This window comes from Haliotis rufescens, unplaced genomic scaffold, assembly GCF_023055435.1.
Source record: "Haliotis rufescens isolate VD_foot unplaced genomic scaffold, xgHalRufe1.0.p SCAF_23, whole genome shotgun sequence".
Lineage (NCBI taxonomy): Eukaryota > Metazoa > Mollusca > Gastropoda > Lepetellida > Haliotidae > Haliotis > Haliotis rufescens.
Genome location: NW_025963924.1, coordinates 3,762,371 through 3,780,656, shown reverse-complemented (window position 1 = coordinate 3,780,656; position 18,286 = coordinate 3,762,371). Strand labels below are relative to the sequence as shown.

Genomic DNA, 18,286 nt, shown 5'->3' with positions numbered 1-18,286 from the left:
GATTAGCGATCAATAGGTATAATTTCTGAATTGAAAACAATATTCAACATTAACTACAAAACGTCTCCCTAAGCCAAAATACCTTTGTTTCAGCTGAGAAATCAACACCTGGCCGTGACGATACAACAACCCCAAACATAGGTACCTGTTGTTAGATCTAAAGTTGTTCAAATCGTTAGGATTTTAATGTTTTTACTCCCAGAATGTATGCAGAATATATTTGAACATGTTTTTAATTGTCTGTCTTTGTTGACATTTTAAACTGATGTTTCCCTAGCTAGGTGAGTTGCAGTACCATGGCACTATATTTATTAACACTTCAGTTCGTATTCTTTTATGAATAGTATGCTAAAAATTTAAATTTTATGTTTTGAAGGCACTCCTTCAGAACCATAAATTCAAAGATAAAGTTTATTTCATAAAAATCCCTGCTTCGTTTGAAAGACTTTCTCTGAGGAGTTCTTCTGTTCTGAAATGAAATATAAATTTTTGCAATTTTAAAACGCCTTACAGATATATATTGATTGGACTATGCATAGACCCGTTATTACAGCCAGAATGTAACTCCAGAATTCCAGCCTTATTCGGCAAGGTTTGAAACTGGACGTTTACAGTTAGTTAACTCCCTTGCCTCGAGGAGATGTGGCAATATTCCAAAGAAACGTCACTAATAATAGTCACCCAATCAGGAACAAGAAGATTCCCGTGCTAAGTCAGTGATAAAGGGAGAAAGGTGATGACGTCACTTCCGAAACTTACCAAACGAGAAATGAGATACATGTCATAGTATCCTAACAACGTAGAGTGATGCTCATGTCAATACAATGCAGTATAAACAGACCGCCGTCATATAGCTTTAATATTGCTGAGTGCAGGTCAAACAAGCAAACAAATGAAATAAATGAAACTGGATAATCGAGGATAAGTAACTTAATAGTTTCTCATTGTTGTTAAAGGGGCACTAGACTCGAGCAAGCTTTTTTCCAGTTGTTCAAACACAATTATTGTTTGATTGATGAATATTTAACAGTTCATTAGTACTTAGGTCTAGATACAATCGCAAAATGGGCAAATCGTTTTGTGCCATAATTAAAAGGCCATACTTAATAAATTATTTGACTGTTGGGTGTTCTTTTAGCAACAACATATCTTTTTTGTGAAAAATACAGACGTTAATAGTTCTTACCGAAGTTTATCGTGTACCTTATTAACAGAAAGCGCAATTTTACAACTCCCACTAATATATGGTTCACATAGATTGGCGTATTTTTTGCTTACTTTTTTCATTTTATACTTTTTGAATTTAGTGTCTAAGTATGGACATATGACCTTCTGAATAGGGTGTCCCAGTCGTCAAGGATACCGCAAAATTTGATGTCAGTTGCGTCCCTTAGGCCTGTATCACTGTGTTTTGTTCCTCCGATGTGACATTGAATAAACGGGAACTAGCGAATAATGTATTTGCCTTTGATAACGTTTTTGTTCCGCGTATCAAAATCACTGGTAACACGCTGTTAGGAGTTCGAATGTGTAATTGGAAAGAGATCGTCAGAACGAGTACTGCGGTAATAATGAATAGTCTTGTAAGATGAACTATCATTTTATTGACTGTCCTGACAATCTCCTTACAGCTGGAACCACGACTGATTCTGGCGTAACAAATACAGGTATTGTTCTCCCTGACCATCGAGAGTTCGGAGTTCATACTTTTGTTCATGCATGGTATTATACAGTCAAAGCACACCAAGCATGTCACTGCATAAATATATACACATCATGTCATGTGCACACCTCCCATTGGTGTTTATGTAAGTAAGATTTTCAAATTTTTATTAGTAGTATTAGTATTATTATTGTTGTTGTTATTGTTATTATTAGTATTATTATTGTTGTTGTTATTGTTATTATTATGATTGTTGTTGTTGTTGTTGTTAACAGATGGGTAATGAGTAGTGTCTTGTATTTGGAAGATGACATCCTCATTGATAGAGGTAGATAGCTCAAGTATGGGCAGGTGTTTTCGTCGTTATGGACAAGAAGCAGAATTTCAAATTGAGTCCGTTGTTTGACAGACAGATGGTGGATGTTTTTTTATGGGAAGGGGAGGGAACTCTTCAGGGTCGCGTGATTAACTAACGGAGCTACAGGGTTACAGGTTTTTCTATTTAACCATGATATCAACATACTTTCAAGAGATCTACTTTTGCTTCTATATCTGTTTAGACCATGAAATCTATTGTTGTAATAGTAATTAAAAAGGGTAAATTATTATACGCCAAGATAGGTTTGTCAGTGATATGTGTTATTTTATGATATCTTCTTCAAATACAGTTAATACACTGTTAACCTGTATCGACCCTTCTTTACTGTTACAGAAGCTGAGGAAACAACGACGCCGTCTTCGCCGTCAGCAGATACGACGGTGTTACGGGGTCTTTTTCCGTTTACCACAGCACTTACCCCAAATGATGACTCGGTCACTACAGAGGAGTCTACATCTCCTGGTCCCTCGCCTACAGCGTCAGTGACGACAAGTGGTGACTACTCGACGACAGGCAGCACTGGCGGAATGTCTGGTTATACCGATAATGTTCCCAGAACTGATACCACATCCACTGATGGTGATACCAGCAGCACTGCCAGAACGACTGAAGCCGCTCTGGTTCAGACAACGGGTTTTTCTTCCTCCTTTTCTTCCTCGAGTACAGCTGCAGCTGCAGGGGGTCACGTGGACAGATCCACTAATCAGGAAACGACATCCAGTATCAGCTCTACATCAGCGGCTTCTTCGTCCTCAACTATGGCGTCTACAGCTTCATCATCTTCAGCCACACAGTCAACGTCACCCGTTCATTCGACAGAAGGTTCTTCCTCTAGATCTCCCGGTTCTTCCTCCACCGAGTCCGCAGTCTTCACCACTGAGGCTGGTTCTACCAAAGCAACTAGCACATCCCCTCCAGGTTCAGTTGATGGGCGGATTGTGCTCGAGTTTGCAACTGACGTAAGTAGCATCATCTCCCAGAGGGATTACCCCCATTTGGACAAAGGTTAGAACAGGTCCCAAACACCCCCCTGCTGGTCCTATGATGACCCTGGGTTTTCAGGCTCTGCGACGAGGCTGACCACGAGAGGGTCGTCCCGTGAGGATTCCGAGAATTGGTCTTCAGCAAAACATGCTTGTTGCAAGCGGCGACTGACGGGATCGGGTGGTCAGGCTCGTTGACTTGGTTGATGCTTGGCATCGTATCCAAATTACGTACATCGATGCTCACTATGTCAATCACTGAATTGTCTCGATTATTTACAGACAACCGTCATATAAGTGCGGCGTTAAACAACAAACACTGTGGATCGAATTGCCCGTTTTTGTGTCCGATTTCGGACTTCTGTACCAATGCTGTACAATTCTGTGAGCAAGCAGTTTTCACCATGTTAAACACACGATATATCGTTCCCAGTTGACAGCGTAACCAATGGTTTTGGGGATATGTTTTACCATAAGATGGCATGTTATTTAAATATATAAGGTCAACGCCCGAGAATAACCAGTCTTGATTATCCTTTGGGCGTGAAATACATATGAATGGATCGCTGAAAATCAGTCATGGCACCAGTTTACGAATTGTTGCCTGACGCCCAAAGCAGTACTCCTGCCTTGCAACGGCGGTGTGTAAGCAACAAGACAATCAAGTGATGGCCAAAAGACAAATACAAACATAATATATGCTTGGAAATATATACTTGAATATTAAACTCAACTTCAAATATCATGTCTGATGAACTGAAATTAGAGAATGTTATTGCAATGAGGTGTAATGGGATTTAACGTATATTTAACTTATATACCTTATCTAGACATTAGACTTAGACATTATGCCGCAGTTTAACATGAATACCCCACTGAGACACAGCATACGGATTCCGAGCCGACAACTTTTTATTTTAGCCGCTTAATACCGATCGCCAGGCAGGGAAACAACAAGTACTATTTCCTAACGTCTTTTGGTATGACGGAGCCAGGGATCGAACCCCCGGCCTTACTATCTCCGGGCAGACGCTCACGGAGGCGGTCTTATTGAAATGAACAGTGGTAGAGGTTCCATCTCCATGAAAGCATTTTTATTTAACTTTGTTCCAGACTAACGTAAATTATACTGCAAGTGCCAAGAAGTGCATGTCGGAGCTACTGAACACCTATGACGAGACGGGACGAAATATTGCACACACCTTCAATGCCGGCGATGTCAACGTGATGACAGTGGATACGTCCTCGACGACAACGACCGTAGTACTGAGAGTTGTGCTCGACGAATCAGTGGGGAGAGGTGTGTATAGAGGCTATATCCTGAGAGTAATCAGAGTCCGCCCATTTGATGTTCGGCCAAGAATAGTGAGTGAGTTGGGTTTAACGCCGCTTTTAACAGTATTCCAGTTATATCACGGCGTGTCAGCTTAATGTGGGAGGAAAGACCGAGGTGATGCAGGTCTCAGACGTTTACCACTTTGGTGAAACCCACGAGCACGGGTATGGTGCTGACAAACCTAGAAACATAATCGGGGCGAACCGGGATTCGAACCCACAATCATAGGTTTCTGGCGTGCCCAAGGGACGCAACTCTGCACAGCGAATCGCGGCGCCTTAGGCGACTGGGCCACCCGTGCCCCCTCGGCCAAGAATAATATTATTAATGTAGTCATGAGTGATGCCACTTGATCCAAAACACTGTAATGCATTTTAAAAGAAGTCTGTCAACTGGAAGTCAATTCTTGCTTCTTGCTTCTTGCTTCTTGCATCTTGCTTCTTGCTTCTAACTCTGGTGCCCCGTGTGGACCATGGGAAGAATGTGCCCCCATCACCATATTACTGGTCTTGAGGGGTGACAAAACTGGAAACCGGTTGGGATTTCAGGTTAGAAGCGGTCCCTAGCAACCTATACTGGTCGCTCAAGGCGACTTGGATAGCGTGGTCAGGTTGAATGGCCTGGTCGTGTCATTGTACCCCGACGGCAGGGATCGTTGCTCACAATACCCCTGGATTGTCTGATCCAGACTCGATTATTTACAGACTGCCATTATATAACTGTAATATTGTTGAGTGCACCGTTAGAGAGCAAACAAACAAACAAACACTGTGTTACACTGTATCCGCTTCACGATGTTGCAGTTGTAATGACAGCCCGGGATCTCATCAACATGCTGAAATATCTCCAGAAAGAGAACAGACTGAACACTCAACAGTGTACGCGTAATGTAAGTATACAGTATGTCCAAAGAAAAGTGTATCCACATCTATGACCTCGAATTTCAATCACAACAGCACGAGCTACAGTTTAACCAACTTTGGTCTAATGCAGAAATACAAACAACTTGAGTTTTATTTTACGCCGCTTTTAGCAATATTCCAGCAATATCACGGCGGGGGACACCAGAAATGGGCTTCACACATTGTACCCATGTCGGGAATCGAACCCGGGTCTTCGGCGTGACGAGCGAACGCTTTAACCACTAGGCTACCCGACCGCCCCTGCAAACAAGAGGAATCTGCCAAGCATGTATAATGGCCAGTAATGTTAGGACCTACATTTGATATTCTGGGCCCTGGCTTGGATTTTGTATTGAGATGAGATTTTTTCAGCTGCAGCTGTAAAACCAGATAATTATTATTTAAAACTATGAGCCTGATTTTTTTAATTTGAAAAAAGAAATCTTGCAACAATGTCATTTTTGTGGCCGGCAAATTTATTTTTTTTCAACAATTTTCTGAGTCATTTGTGTTCAGATAAGATAGAATAGAACCCTAGAATATCAAATAGTCAGTCAACCTGAGAAGATCCGGGGTAGAATAGGTCTTCAGCAACCCATGCTTGCCGCAAAAGGCGACTATGCTTGTCGTAAGAGGCGACTAACGGGATCGGGTGGTCAGGCTCGCTGACTTGGTTAATGCATGTCATCGTATCCCAATTGCGTGGATCGATGCTCATGTTGTCAATCACTAGATAGTCTGGTCCAGACTCGATTATTTACAGTCATATAGCTGGGATATTGCTGAGTGCGGCGTTAAACAAATACCAAACAAATGGTCAGCCTCCATCTATTATTTACAGGACGCAGAGAACTAACAATGAACCAATTTCGTTTATGCCTGTTTCATTTCTAACTGTTGACTGTATTGGTTTTGCTGTGTAACGAGATGACTCTGGTTCCAGTTGGGGAAGATGCAGGACTTCTACAGATATGGAGAACAGCCCACCACGCCACCTCCAAAGTCTAGGCGCAGCTACTCGCTGTTCTATGACAAGCTACCTCTATTCATCGCCATCATTGTCATGGTAACGGTGTGCTTCCTCATCCTGATCTTCGGCATCGTTTACCTCCGCTTCTTCCACCACCATAGGAAATGGGACAGGACTAAGGACGTGGTGAGCTCTCCCCCCTCTCCTCCCCCCCCCCCCTCTCCTCCCCCCCCCCCCCCCCCTCTCTCTCTCTCTCTCTCTCTTGTGGCTGTGTCGTAAAACATTATTCACTCACTCGAGTGCTTGTTCATTTATCTGTTTTGCTTTTGTGTATACTCCTTCTTTTGTTTGAAGTGAAGTTAACTAGCTCAAACGGGATAGAATTATTATATAATGTTACAATGCAGTGTAGGTTTTACACTTTGTGAGACTTTGTGACTTTTTTGTATAATCAGATATGTTAAAACCAAATATATGATCTGTATGCACCCACTTGCATAACATCATCTTTTTACTGACCTATGCAGTATGCATGGGCAGTAGGAATGTGGGTTGTGTTCCAAGGTTCAGGGGGGCGGCCTGGGTTCGATTCACAAAACAGGCACGGCCCATGCTTAGTGTTCCCTTGGTGACCGGGGAGGATCTTGTTAAAAACGCTGTATAGAGATTAGTACCTCCAGTAATATCTAGAGATTTGTACCCGAGTCGTTTAAACAATGTCTAACGGTAGAGTTATCTCCCCTAGGAGCGGGCCAAGTTGAAGGAAACCAAGGAGCATCAAGGGCTAGAGAACCCAGTACCTGACTCTGAAATGATGAAAGACGAGGCGGTCGTGACCGAGACGTCACTCACCGTCAATGGCTCCCACCCCCAGCATTCCGTCCCCCTCGACGATGACAAGGGTTGGGTCATACCGATAGACCAAGCACCAGAAACTCAGTTCGAGGTAGCACTGAAGTCAGAAGATACGCAGTTATAGGAATTAGTGCAATGAGAAATCCAGCATTCAGGGCGAAAACAGTTGACTTTCTACACAATATGATCATTGACAATCATTTACTCAAAAACGATACCTCTGAGGAAGATCTGGGGACACTTTTGATCAGCCAATCAGTGACGAGGCTTCTAAATTCTCCGTACGAAAGAGCGAAACATTCAGACAAGCAGGTCGGACTTCTGTATCTCGTAAATAAATATAAATGGGGAATTCCGAATGCAAAAATATTAAACTATTAAATTGTTATCGGTATTTTACATATACTGTCGTTTCTGCGCGCCATGGCATCTGAGTAGAAAAAGTGCACTGTCGGTGACATGTTGCACTCTTCCTCTGCTAAGATAATAATTTCCGAATCGAGGTGGTAATGAAACTCGTTTTAGAAAGTTGACATTTGATTGGCTCAAGACCTCATGAATTGTGTCATATTAATATGATTTTATTTTTTTTAAACAATGCAAAATTGGTTCATGACGTCATCAGTAGACAGCATTACTGTACTAAGAGATTAGTGTGGTTTGATGCACAAACCAGAGACCATAAGCCAATATATGGTCTCTGCACAAACGAACATGCTAGTTTGTTATATGAAACGACGCTCATGTGACGTCATAGATCCATGACTCGCCATGCACTATTTGTCTCATACAGATTCGCGTGTAAAGTTTGGAAATCACGTGCAGCCATCGCGATAGGAATAAAGACACTGTGGAACACTTAACTGATTGTTAGTTTTGTCATTAATTGGTACAGAGAAACATCTTCTCAATATGTTTCTTTTGGCGGTGAGTATTGTATAACGAACAATAAATATGTACTTTGCTCTCCCAAGGCTGACACAATACAATTTTTATTACTATATGCTTTTTACAATACGGAAACACACTCTTCTAAATATAATCTCGATTTCGTAAGGAAACAGCAGGCTGCAGATTATTATTGTGGAATTCACAAATCAACTTAATGTCTTCATTGTAATATTTATGTATAACCGAAGTCACGGGCAGAAATGCCGTTCATCTCAGCATTATGTATATATTCACCATTCGTTTCATTTTAAATTATCATATATTAAATGCCTAGCGATGTTTGAAAGATTATGGATTGTTTTATAAATATATAGATATATAGATATATATATATTTAAGCTTGTTTGTATGCATGCTTCAAAAAGAGATATCTCTGGTCATTCTGACATTTAATATCATAATCATTCTTGTCTGCACTATAGCACTAGTTAAAATATATATCATCCTGTAACATATTAATGTGTATTTCGTTTGTAACATGTCACACATGAGCTTTTAAGACTGCTGTAAATAAAGTAGTGCGTTCATTATTTGGGCTTTTCGTTGTTTGTTTGTCGCACTCAGAAATGTTCCAGCTATATATGATGGCGGTCTGTAATGGAGACTGGACAGGTTAATCCAGTGATTGATATCATGAGCATCGATCCTCGCACAATTGGGATTCGATGACATGCAGGCTAAATTCTGACCCGGACTATTTTCGTTGTCATTGTGTTGCATGAATGTATGACGTGGTGAAATTGCTTGTTGAATCCACGATCAAAGTTTTATGGCACGCCTGATGGACGGGCCAATTGTTTTCTTGCGGGGTGAAGGGAGGTTGTTGGGAATATGTATCAGCCTATTTAAATCTACGAGCCTGACTTTTAAAAAAACCCTGCAAGAACCCCCCCCCCAAAAAAAACAAAAAAAAACAAAAAAACAACAACAAAAAACCCAACCCAAAACAAACAAAAACAACAACAAAAAACACACAAAAAACTCACACACAAAAAACTCTCTCTCACACACACACACACACACACACACACACACACACACACATCCCAGTACCACAGCTATCCACAGTGTGCAGCATGCAGCACCTCAAGTTTCCCTCTGGTTTCGACAAAATGTGATTACACATTACACAATCATTGTGATCAGCCTGTATTTGTTTATTTGTTTGTTGTTGATAATCCAGCTAATCATAATAGCCCGTAATTAATCAGAGTCTAAGCAGACAAACCAGTGGTTGATATTATGGGCATCACCAACGCCGACGGCATGCAATGACATGCAATCACCGGGTCACCGAGCCTGATCAACCGATTCATGACGTCACCTGGCTTGTGCGGGAATAATTAAGAATTGACCTTCATTTTGTCGCAAGCTCCGACGTTCATACAGTTTGGCCCTCACTCTATGAAGGTTCATACTCCAATGAAGTCACACAAAGTGAAGGCCAATTCTTATAATTTTTTTATCACAATTTCTTACCTCAAAGGATGAAGGCCAAGATCTAAACACAATTTTATTTAGTACGTGTGACTTCATGTTTACACTGACAGCCATACAACAACCAGCTATATCGCGGAGTAAAATAGTTCCTCAAAAAGAGAGGCGACATGGGCGTATGGATGCACAACTTGCTCTTCAGAAACATCTTACGCAGCACATGTGTTCATATCATATCCCCATTAGATGAGAAAGGTCTGTAAAGAACTACCTCAGTAAGTCAGTCACAATGACAACGCGTCGTAATACATTTACATCAAGTACAAGACGTCAAAATGGCCGACACGATAAACGTGACGGGAGAGATTTCCGAAGTTGTTAATGAACCTGTGGCGGTTACATGTGTTAGTCATCATTGATCAACTGGCCGATCATTGAAAGGTGAATAAAGATGCGTCAAACAGACACAAAGGTAAATTCATAGATTGCTGGAGACGGTCAATGTCAGCCTAGGCACGGATCGAGTCGATACTACGATAGGCCTAGTTTGGTGTGCATTTCTTCGTTTGTTCATTAGGATGGGCCGTAGCGAGGATATTCGTGAACAATCATGCAGTCACGCTCTCTGACATTTCTCAAAGTATACTGAAACGCTGAGACCAAGAATAAAGGTTCTAAATGATCAGAAAGAACGCTTATGCATGTTTTCGTGCTAGGGAATTCCCAGGGGTTTCCCCAGGAATGTGGAAGTAGTCCGTCAGTGATTACGTCATTTCAAGAACACGGTCTCGTGAAAAACGTATGAACGTCAAATTGTGTCGTTCATTTTAAGGATTGACTGTGTATTTTTTTCGGTTCATTGAGGTATGAATCGAAAAACCAATGTGCAAACTGTATGAATCCGCGTAGCGGATTCTTACAAAAGTTATTATACACCCAAATCTATAAGGGCGGGGGTATATAGTTATACCAAGGAATTCCGTCCGTCCGCCCTTCCGACATTTTTGCGTGATTCCAACATTTGGATTTTCGGAAAAAAAACCGCTATTTTAAAAAAAATATTCTTAGAATGTTTTTACATATGAAACATTTGTGCGACCTATAACTTAGAAACTACTGCATGCATTCTTTTCAAATTTAGGAACAGTTTCCATAGTAATGGGAACAGCGTCACATTACGTTTATTGGTCTTGCAATCGTATGTCTGCAGGAACAGTCGTAGAAAAATACTGTAAAAATCGAAGCTGCATCTTATAGGCCGAGGCTGATCATATAATTCCCAGGTAGAATGATGGTACAAGGTAGGGTGATTGAGACCATACGGGAGTGTGGCTGTGTTTCCCAAACTGCATTTTGAACGCCATCGATATCACGTGTGCCATCCGTGACGGAATCGGTGCATTAGCCAGTTGATCTACGTGATATTTGATGCATGTAATTAAGTCTGAAAATGACGAAAATCGTCAAATCTGTCGATCGCACTAGTAGAAATTCGGCGCACGGTCCAGTCGATCCTCAGTCCCTCGACAAAGGCTATCTTGAGAGGTGTAATATTTCCGACCTTGACCAATAATGATCCGACCCAGGTGATGCATCGGTGTATGATGGGAGTCGGGGAGCGAGTATGGTTTTATGCTGTTTCTAGAAGCGACCAACGACATAGCTCGCTGACTTGGCTGATGTATGTCACCTTATCCGAAAGCGTAGATCAATTCTCATGATGTCAATCACTGGATTGTCCGGTCCGGACTCGATTAATTACAGACCGCCGTCATAAAGTGGACGTGGACGGGGCGCGGTCGTAGTTATGGCGGGAGAAAAAGAAGAAGAACCCTATCAGAGACTGAATCGTTTTCCGAAGATAACGACGCCATGGTAGTTGGCTTGGGGTGATTGACTGCTGAAATAGTCTATCAAACTGTCCTTTAAGTAGCTCTTTCGGTTTGTCAGTAGCTGATGGTCCAAGTCCTGCATCTGTGGAGGGTGACTTCGAACGCCTGTCAGTGTCTTGCACCTAACGTGCGATTATAGTTACGAACAAACAACTAGCACTAGTTACGACAGTCACATATACACAAAGAAAAAAGTTAAGCACACACCTATTTCTGAACCATGACAAATGGCAAAAATCATGGCATGGGATGACCGACCACAGGAGCTGGGCGATACCAACGTCATCGAATAGAACAAACATTTGACAACAAATAATAAAAATATTGGTGAGTTGTAATTGAAATTTACTGACAAAAACATCATGGTAACACAGGTACTGTTTTTGACCCAAGACAATACCTAAAATGTATGGAGCTGCAGGATTAAGTAAACGAGTTAGGTTTGATGTCTCATGTGAAAATGTTCCTTAAAGTCTCTACTTGACATGACACGTGAAACAGATCAGTAGCGGGGATAACCGCCACGTGCCCGGACGACGCATTCCACCCTACGTATCATGCCTCCAGTCATGCCTCCATGTAATCCACGACTGCACACGAACGATGAGGCCTGGCATTGTCATCCATGTACTGAGGTCGAGTAGCAAGAGGGTGGTTGTCAAAATGAGGAACGACGACTGGCCTCAAAACGTCACGGATGTACTGAGCCCCTGTTAAGTTGCCCCTTATGGTGACCAAATCCAACCTGCAATCATGATAAATTCACCCCCAAACCATTACCGAGCCCCCGCCGTATGCAACAGTCGGTTTAATGTTCCTGGGAGAGTAGGCCGTGTTCCGGTGCCTCCAGACTCTCGTTCTTCCATCAGTGACGTGGAGCAGATAGCGACTTTCGTCTGACCAGTGGATCCCTCTCCAAGTTCTCAGATTCCAGTTCTGTCGCGCAATACACCACGCTAAACGAGCAGCTTTGTGGCAATCTCTCAACAAGGGACGCTTTTTGACTCGTCCAGCCCTTAATCCTTCTGCTTTCAGCCGGTTCCTGACGGTTCTGGTGCTGAAACGACGATTGGGCAACCATGGCTGTTTCAGACGAGTACTTGTTAAAAAGTGTTCTCGGCGTATGAGACGAAGAAGGTCCCTGTCTTCGCGATGTGTCGTCACAGGAGGTCTTCCGGATCTGGGACGGTCCTGTACATCACCGATCTGAGCATGTTTCTCGACTAAACGGCTTACGACAGTGTGATGATACCCCAAATTCCGACCAATGGCATTACAAGACATTCCTGCGTTATGCATGCCGATTATTTGCCATCTTGTGGCGTTTGATAATAACTGGATTTGGAATAACAGTTTAAGTAAGCAATTTTAACGTTTGGATGTACTACTTTTAGAGATACTCGAGGGTAGCATGCTGCACGGGCATACCATGCATGGCACGTGAGCTTTCGTCACGCATGACTGATTACATCATCTCGAGTAAACATAATTCTTCCCGTAATTATATCTTTCATGACTGTTAGTAGTCTGTTACACACATTGGGACCAAACAATAATGAAATATATTAGGGTGTGCTTAACCTTTTTCTTTGTGTATATATTAAAGGGAGTGAGGATCTCTTTTTTTACTGTCGAAAAAGTATGATATAACTTCTTGCGAAACAGGCGTTCTCCAATGGAAATTGGTATCGATGTCGAACCTGATGTCGATCCCGCGGAGGAGCATAGCGATCTTGTAACGGACGATCAACAAGGAGGAGATCTGCTGCGAGACTGTCGATCCTGATGTCGCTCCATTGTGAAAAATCTCTTAGATAGCGATACCTGCGCAAAAGTTGTTTTACCAGACCGGAGCAAGTACTGGGTCATATATTATTCAAAGAAGAGAAAACAACTTAGAGGGTAGTCAAATGTGCATAGAACAGTTAAAGCCATATTAAGTCATCGATTTCGTTTTGTTATCAATACGAGTAGGTCACTTAATAAACATAAACGAAACATGTCAGGAAATTAACACAGGGTACGTTTTTAGAAAAAAAATGGCTATTTATATGAAATTATATAGCAGTGTGTGAAGTTTCTGTCAGGGGTATAGTTCATGTACTTGTATTGAGATTTGTTATCAATCTTGTATGTTTTATAGTGAGTTTGATATTCACCTGAAGTGTTTTACTGTGCAGCTTTTAATAAGTAATCTGATCGTCTCCAGGACATGAAATATTAACCCACTCACTCTCGTTGTTGAGTTCACATAATTCACGTAAATGACTGAGTATGGTTTCATGCCACTTATAGCAATATTCCATTCACTAGGCTACCACACCGACTCTAATTATGAAATGGACTACAGAAATCTCCATACGACCTACATTCATAAGAAAGTGCACAACCAGCAAAACAGGGGAGGTGAAATGGGGTTTAACGTCGCGTCCAAGATTATTGCAACTTTATAGCGACGTGCATGCACGTGTGTGTGTGTGTGTGTGTGTGTGTGTGTGTGTGTGTGCTTGTACTTTTCCGGACTGATGTCGATTTATAGTGCTAGCCCACTGAGATACCATGCCGCAGTTTAAAATGAATACCTCACTCAGACACAGTATACTGACTCCGAGCCGACCAGTCCTTGTTTTAGCCCCTTAATGCCGAGCGCCAGACAGGGTAACAACGAGTACAATTTTTTAACGTCTTTTTGGTATTACGCGGCTGGGGATCGAACACCGGACCTTCCGCTCTCCGGGCGGACGCTCTACCATTAGACCACGGAGGCGGTCTCCAGCAAAACAGACTTGGATACCAACACGCACAGGTTCACTTGAACGTGAAAGGGAAATTAGGCTCGGATTCTTTACAGGGCTGTTGTCGGTAAATGCTTGCTCAGGAACAAAACCCATTTAGTCTGGTCCAGACATTTCTCAGTCAGGCGTTGCCAGGAAACCATCGAGCAACACCCAAAGTCTGGAAGACCCAATACTGAAATTATGGGCCATGTCCTATGCCCTTGCGGGACCAGTCATTTGTTATATATGTGTGTGGTTGTGTTTCAACACTCCACTCAATATCCCTAGTCTGTCATACAGACCCTGCAACAAATATATCCAATGCAGCCATGCAAGTCTGTAACTTTTGGCAAGTCTAGACAATATTCCAGCATCTTGTAAATAATTATATTGTCAGCAAAGACCCATACAGTTGGGGTATGATGATACTTTCTCAATCAAGTCATCAAGCCTTGCCATCTGATCCACTCTGTTGCCTCATAACACAATCATAGGTCCTGCCCATCAATTCTAAAAAAATTAACCCTGATCCCTTAACCCATCTTCCTGAAGCAAGGGAGTTAACTGAGTATAAAAGTCCAGTTTACACCCTTACCGAACTAGGCTGGAATTTCTGGGCTGCAGCCACGGGTGACTATTACGAGTTATGTCCCTTCTATTGACCAATCATCTATCATATCTCTTGCATTTGCTTCAAACAAAATGGCGGCACCAACTAAAGACGATCCCAGAGATAATCAAGATCTATCTTGTACCAAAACAGGTCTTACCCTGCGCAATGCATCAAATCACCTGAGCACATTGATTAAAAACATGAAAAGATTTGCAAAATATGTCGACGCCCAGTTGACGGTACACATGCTTTGCAAATCCTGCAGTCGATAGAAATCTGCATGTTGAAACCCATGTTGTTTACGAACCGGATGTCCAGTTCATTTCGCAATTTTGATTGGGCTATGCATAGACTCGTTAGTCCAGCCAAAATGTAACTCGGAACGCTACCACAGAAAACACAACTATTTTCAGTTATTGCTTGTTTATTTACAAGAATATGAAACATGTCTATGAGGTCAATGATGTCACAATGATTGACTAGATCTACAACATGAATTGATTTTGTAAATGAAATACACAATTATTCATAAAAAAAACTTTCATAGCACCTGAAACAACTTAATGGAAATGACTTTATTTCAAAAAACAAAACTGAAACGACAGAAATTAATAATGGTGATAAAGTGAACTGAGAACACTATCTCAGACAGCAACTAGAAAATCAGTAACTTTGTACTTCCTGTAAGTAAAAGAATTGAGGAAAAGAACACTTTACTTTTACTCAAATACTGAAACAACATCACCATAATAACAAGATTGCAGTTAATAATTTTGAAAGAAAAGTGGGGTGGCACTATCCAAGTCATGTTGTGAGTGAGTGAGGTAGGTGTATTAAATGCAGTTTTCTGTAGTATTTCCGATACCGTATTTGACTAGAGACCATCTATCATATGGTCTCTCATTTGATGTAAAAAGTGCCCAGGGCACTCTCAAAATTAGAAATAGGGGGCTCTTATAAGAATATTATTTTGGTGAAAAAAGCAGAGTTGAAAGATAAATTTCGTGGTTTATGCTGACAGCCTGAAATGATTATGTACGACAGATATATTTTTCTAGAATGTAATTGCCCATAATTAAGGGTGCATATAACACACGAGTGCGTACTGTACGCGAATAAATAACTCTTGTGAACATTGATCAATCGGAAGGGGTGCTAATTGGGATTGTTCACTAGCCAATATATTAGCAAATAAAGCTGTGGGCGCTTATTAGAGCGGGGCGCTTATTACGTCGAATACGGTATCTCAGTTTTTCAGGAAATATCTGTGTAATGTGGGAAGAGAGCACGAAGAGATGAAAGTCTTCGATGTTTACCACTAAAGTAAAACCTAAAGACACAGGTATGACGCTGAGAATTCAAGAATCATGATCTGTGTGACTCTGGAACTGAACCCGTAATCCTGAATCTGACATGCCTGAGGGAGGCAACTCTAAACTGCTAATTGTGGTCCTTTAAACCACTGAGTGGGGGCCACCCCTGCCCCCTGATGAATACCGAGTGACAGCCCTGCTGGTGCAATGTGCACAACTGTATGTCGGGCATCTGGCATTAGATTAATAAAATGCATTCATAAAAAAGATCAACAATCTAATAAAAATTTTTTTATCGAACTCTGTCCAACTATTTGTCAATTAAATCACCAAAAACAAGGAACAGAAGTGATTGTAAAATATTCAGATGTCCTTTGATTCCAATTCAACACAATAACTTTTGGCAATGTTCACACATTACACCTGTCAACCTCACAACATCCACCATGAGCGCTTCCACACAGGGCCAAACTATAATCACCACACAAAACACAGAAATATCTCCCCTTGTTTAACAAAATCTTGTTTGTCAAAATATAATCAAACAAACAAATTATTGTCATTGTTCTGGATAATGGCACTTTCACAAAGTTTCAGTACAAAACACAGGCCTCGATTTAAATATTTGTTAAAAAACACACACTGAATGTGTGGTAGTTGAAATAAAATAAGTATAAAACAAGTTTGTTAAAAGTATTTTCTTAAAAGTACTTTTAGGTTGTGTGGAAAAAAACAACAACAAAAAAAAACCCTGAAAATGTCAAAGGTTCCCTACCCATTATGACATTTTTTATTTTCAGGGGAAAGAAAAGAGACAGGTTTCAAAATATTTGTGGATGTGTAAGCCAAGTAATTCAATGCCACAAAATGATTTAATCCAACTTATATACAAATACACTTCAATGTAACATGTACATCTACTTTAGGGGATAAAAATGGCAGGCCTGTAAGTGGTGTTTTGGTGTCAGTGTTTGAAGAAGATTTGACCAGGAGTGAAGTATTTCCTGTCCTCATCTCCACATTCATCACACAGGTACACACATTTTCCTTGACACATACAGAGATCCTTGAGCTTTTACTCACAAATTGCTTGACATATATATGAATTATCAACACATTCACATATATATCATCAAGTATCCACACATTCACATATATATCATCAAGTATCCACACATTCACATATATATCATCAAGAATCCACACATTCACATATATATCAAGTATCCACACATTCACATATATATCATCAAGTATCCACACATTCACATATATATCAAGGATCCACATATATATCAAGTATCCACACATTCACATATATATCATCAAGTATCCACACATTCACATTTATATCATCAAGTATCCACACATTCACATTTATATCATCAAGTATCCACACATTCACATATATATCAAGTATCCACACATTCACATATATATCAAGTACCCACACATTCACATATATATCATCAAGTATCCACACATTCACATTTATATCATCAAGTATCCACACATTCACATTTATATCATCAAGTATCCACACATTCACATATATATCAAGGATCCACACATTCACATTTATATCATCAAGTATCCACACATTCACATTTATATCATCAAGTATCCACACATTCACATTTATATCATCAAGTATCCACACATTCACATATATATCATTAAGTATCCACACATGCACATATATATCATCAAGTATCCACACATTCACATTTATATCATCAAGTATCCACACATTCACATTTATATCATCAAGGATCCACACATTCACATTATATCATCAAGTACCCACACATTCACATATATCATCAAGTATCCACACATTCACATATATATCATCAAGTACCCACACATTCACATATATATCAAGGATCCACACATTCACACATATATCATCAAGTATCCACACATTCACATTTATATCATCAAGTATCCACACATGCACATATATATCATCAAGTATCAACACATTCACATTTATATCATCAAGTATCCACACATTCACATATATATCAAGGATCCACACATTCACATATATATCATCAAGTATCCACACATTCACATATATATCATCAAGTATCCACACATTCACATATATATCAAGGATCCACACATTCACATATATATCATCAAGTATCCACACATTCACATATATATCAAGTATCCACACATTCACATTTATATCATCAAGTATCCACAC

At 40.7% G+C, this 18,286-nt stretch overlaps 1 protein-coding gene across 14 annotated transcripts in view; it reads left to right on the top strand.

Annotated features, from left to right (window-relative positions):
• The window catches only part of LOC124116072 (mucin-5AC-like), a 28,880-nt gene extending 20,311 nt beyond the window's left edge, over positions 1-8,569 (top strand). For 12 of the 14 annotated variants that reach the window (XM_048401675.1, XM_046477275.2, XM_048401673.1 and 9 more), the window contains 7 exons: positions 94-141; positions 1,632-1,667; positions 2,376-3,001; positions 4,139-4,325; positions 5,165-5,250; positions 6,207-6,419; positions 6,979-8,569. In XM_048401675.1, coding sequence (XP_048257632.1) covers positions 94-141; positions 1,632-1,667; positions 2,376-3,001; positions 4,139-4,325; positions 5,165-5,250; positions 6,207-6,419; positions 6,979-7,212 — 1,430 coding nt within the window. In that variant the 3' untranslated portion in view covers positions 7,213-8,569. The remainder of the gene's footprint in view (positions 1-93; positions 142-1,631; positions 1,668-2,375; positions 3,002-4,138; positions 4,326-5,164; positions 5,251-6,206; positions 6,420-6,978) is intronic. The other 2 variants (XM_046477280.2, XM_046477282.2) reach the window with 1 other exon arrangement.
• Positions 8,570-18,286: the final 9,717 nt, after the last annotated feature.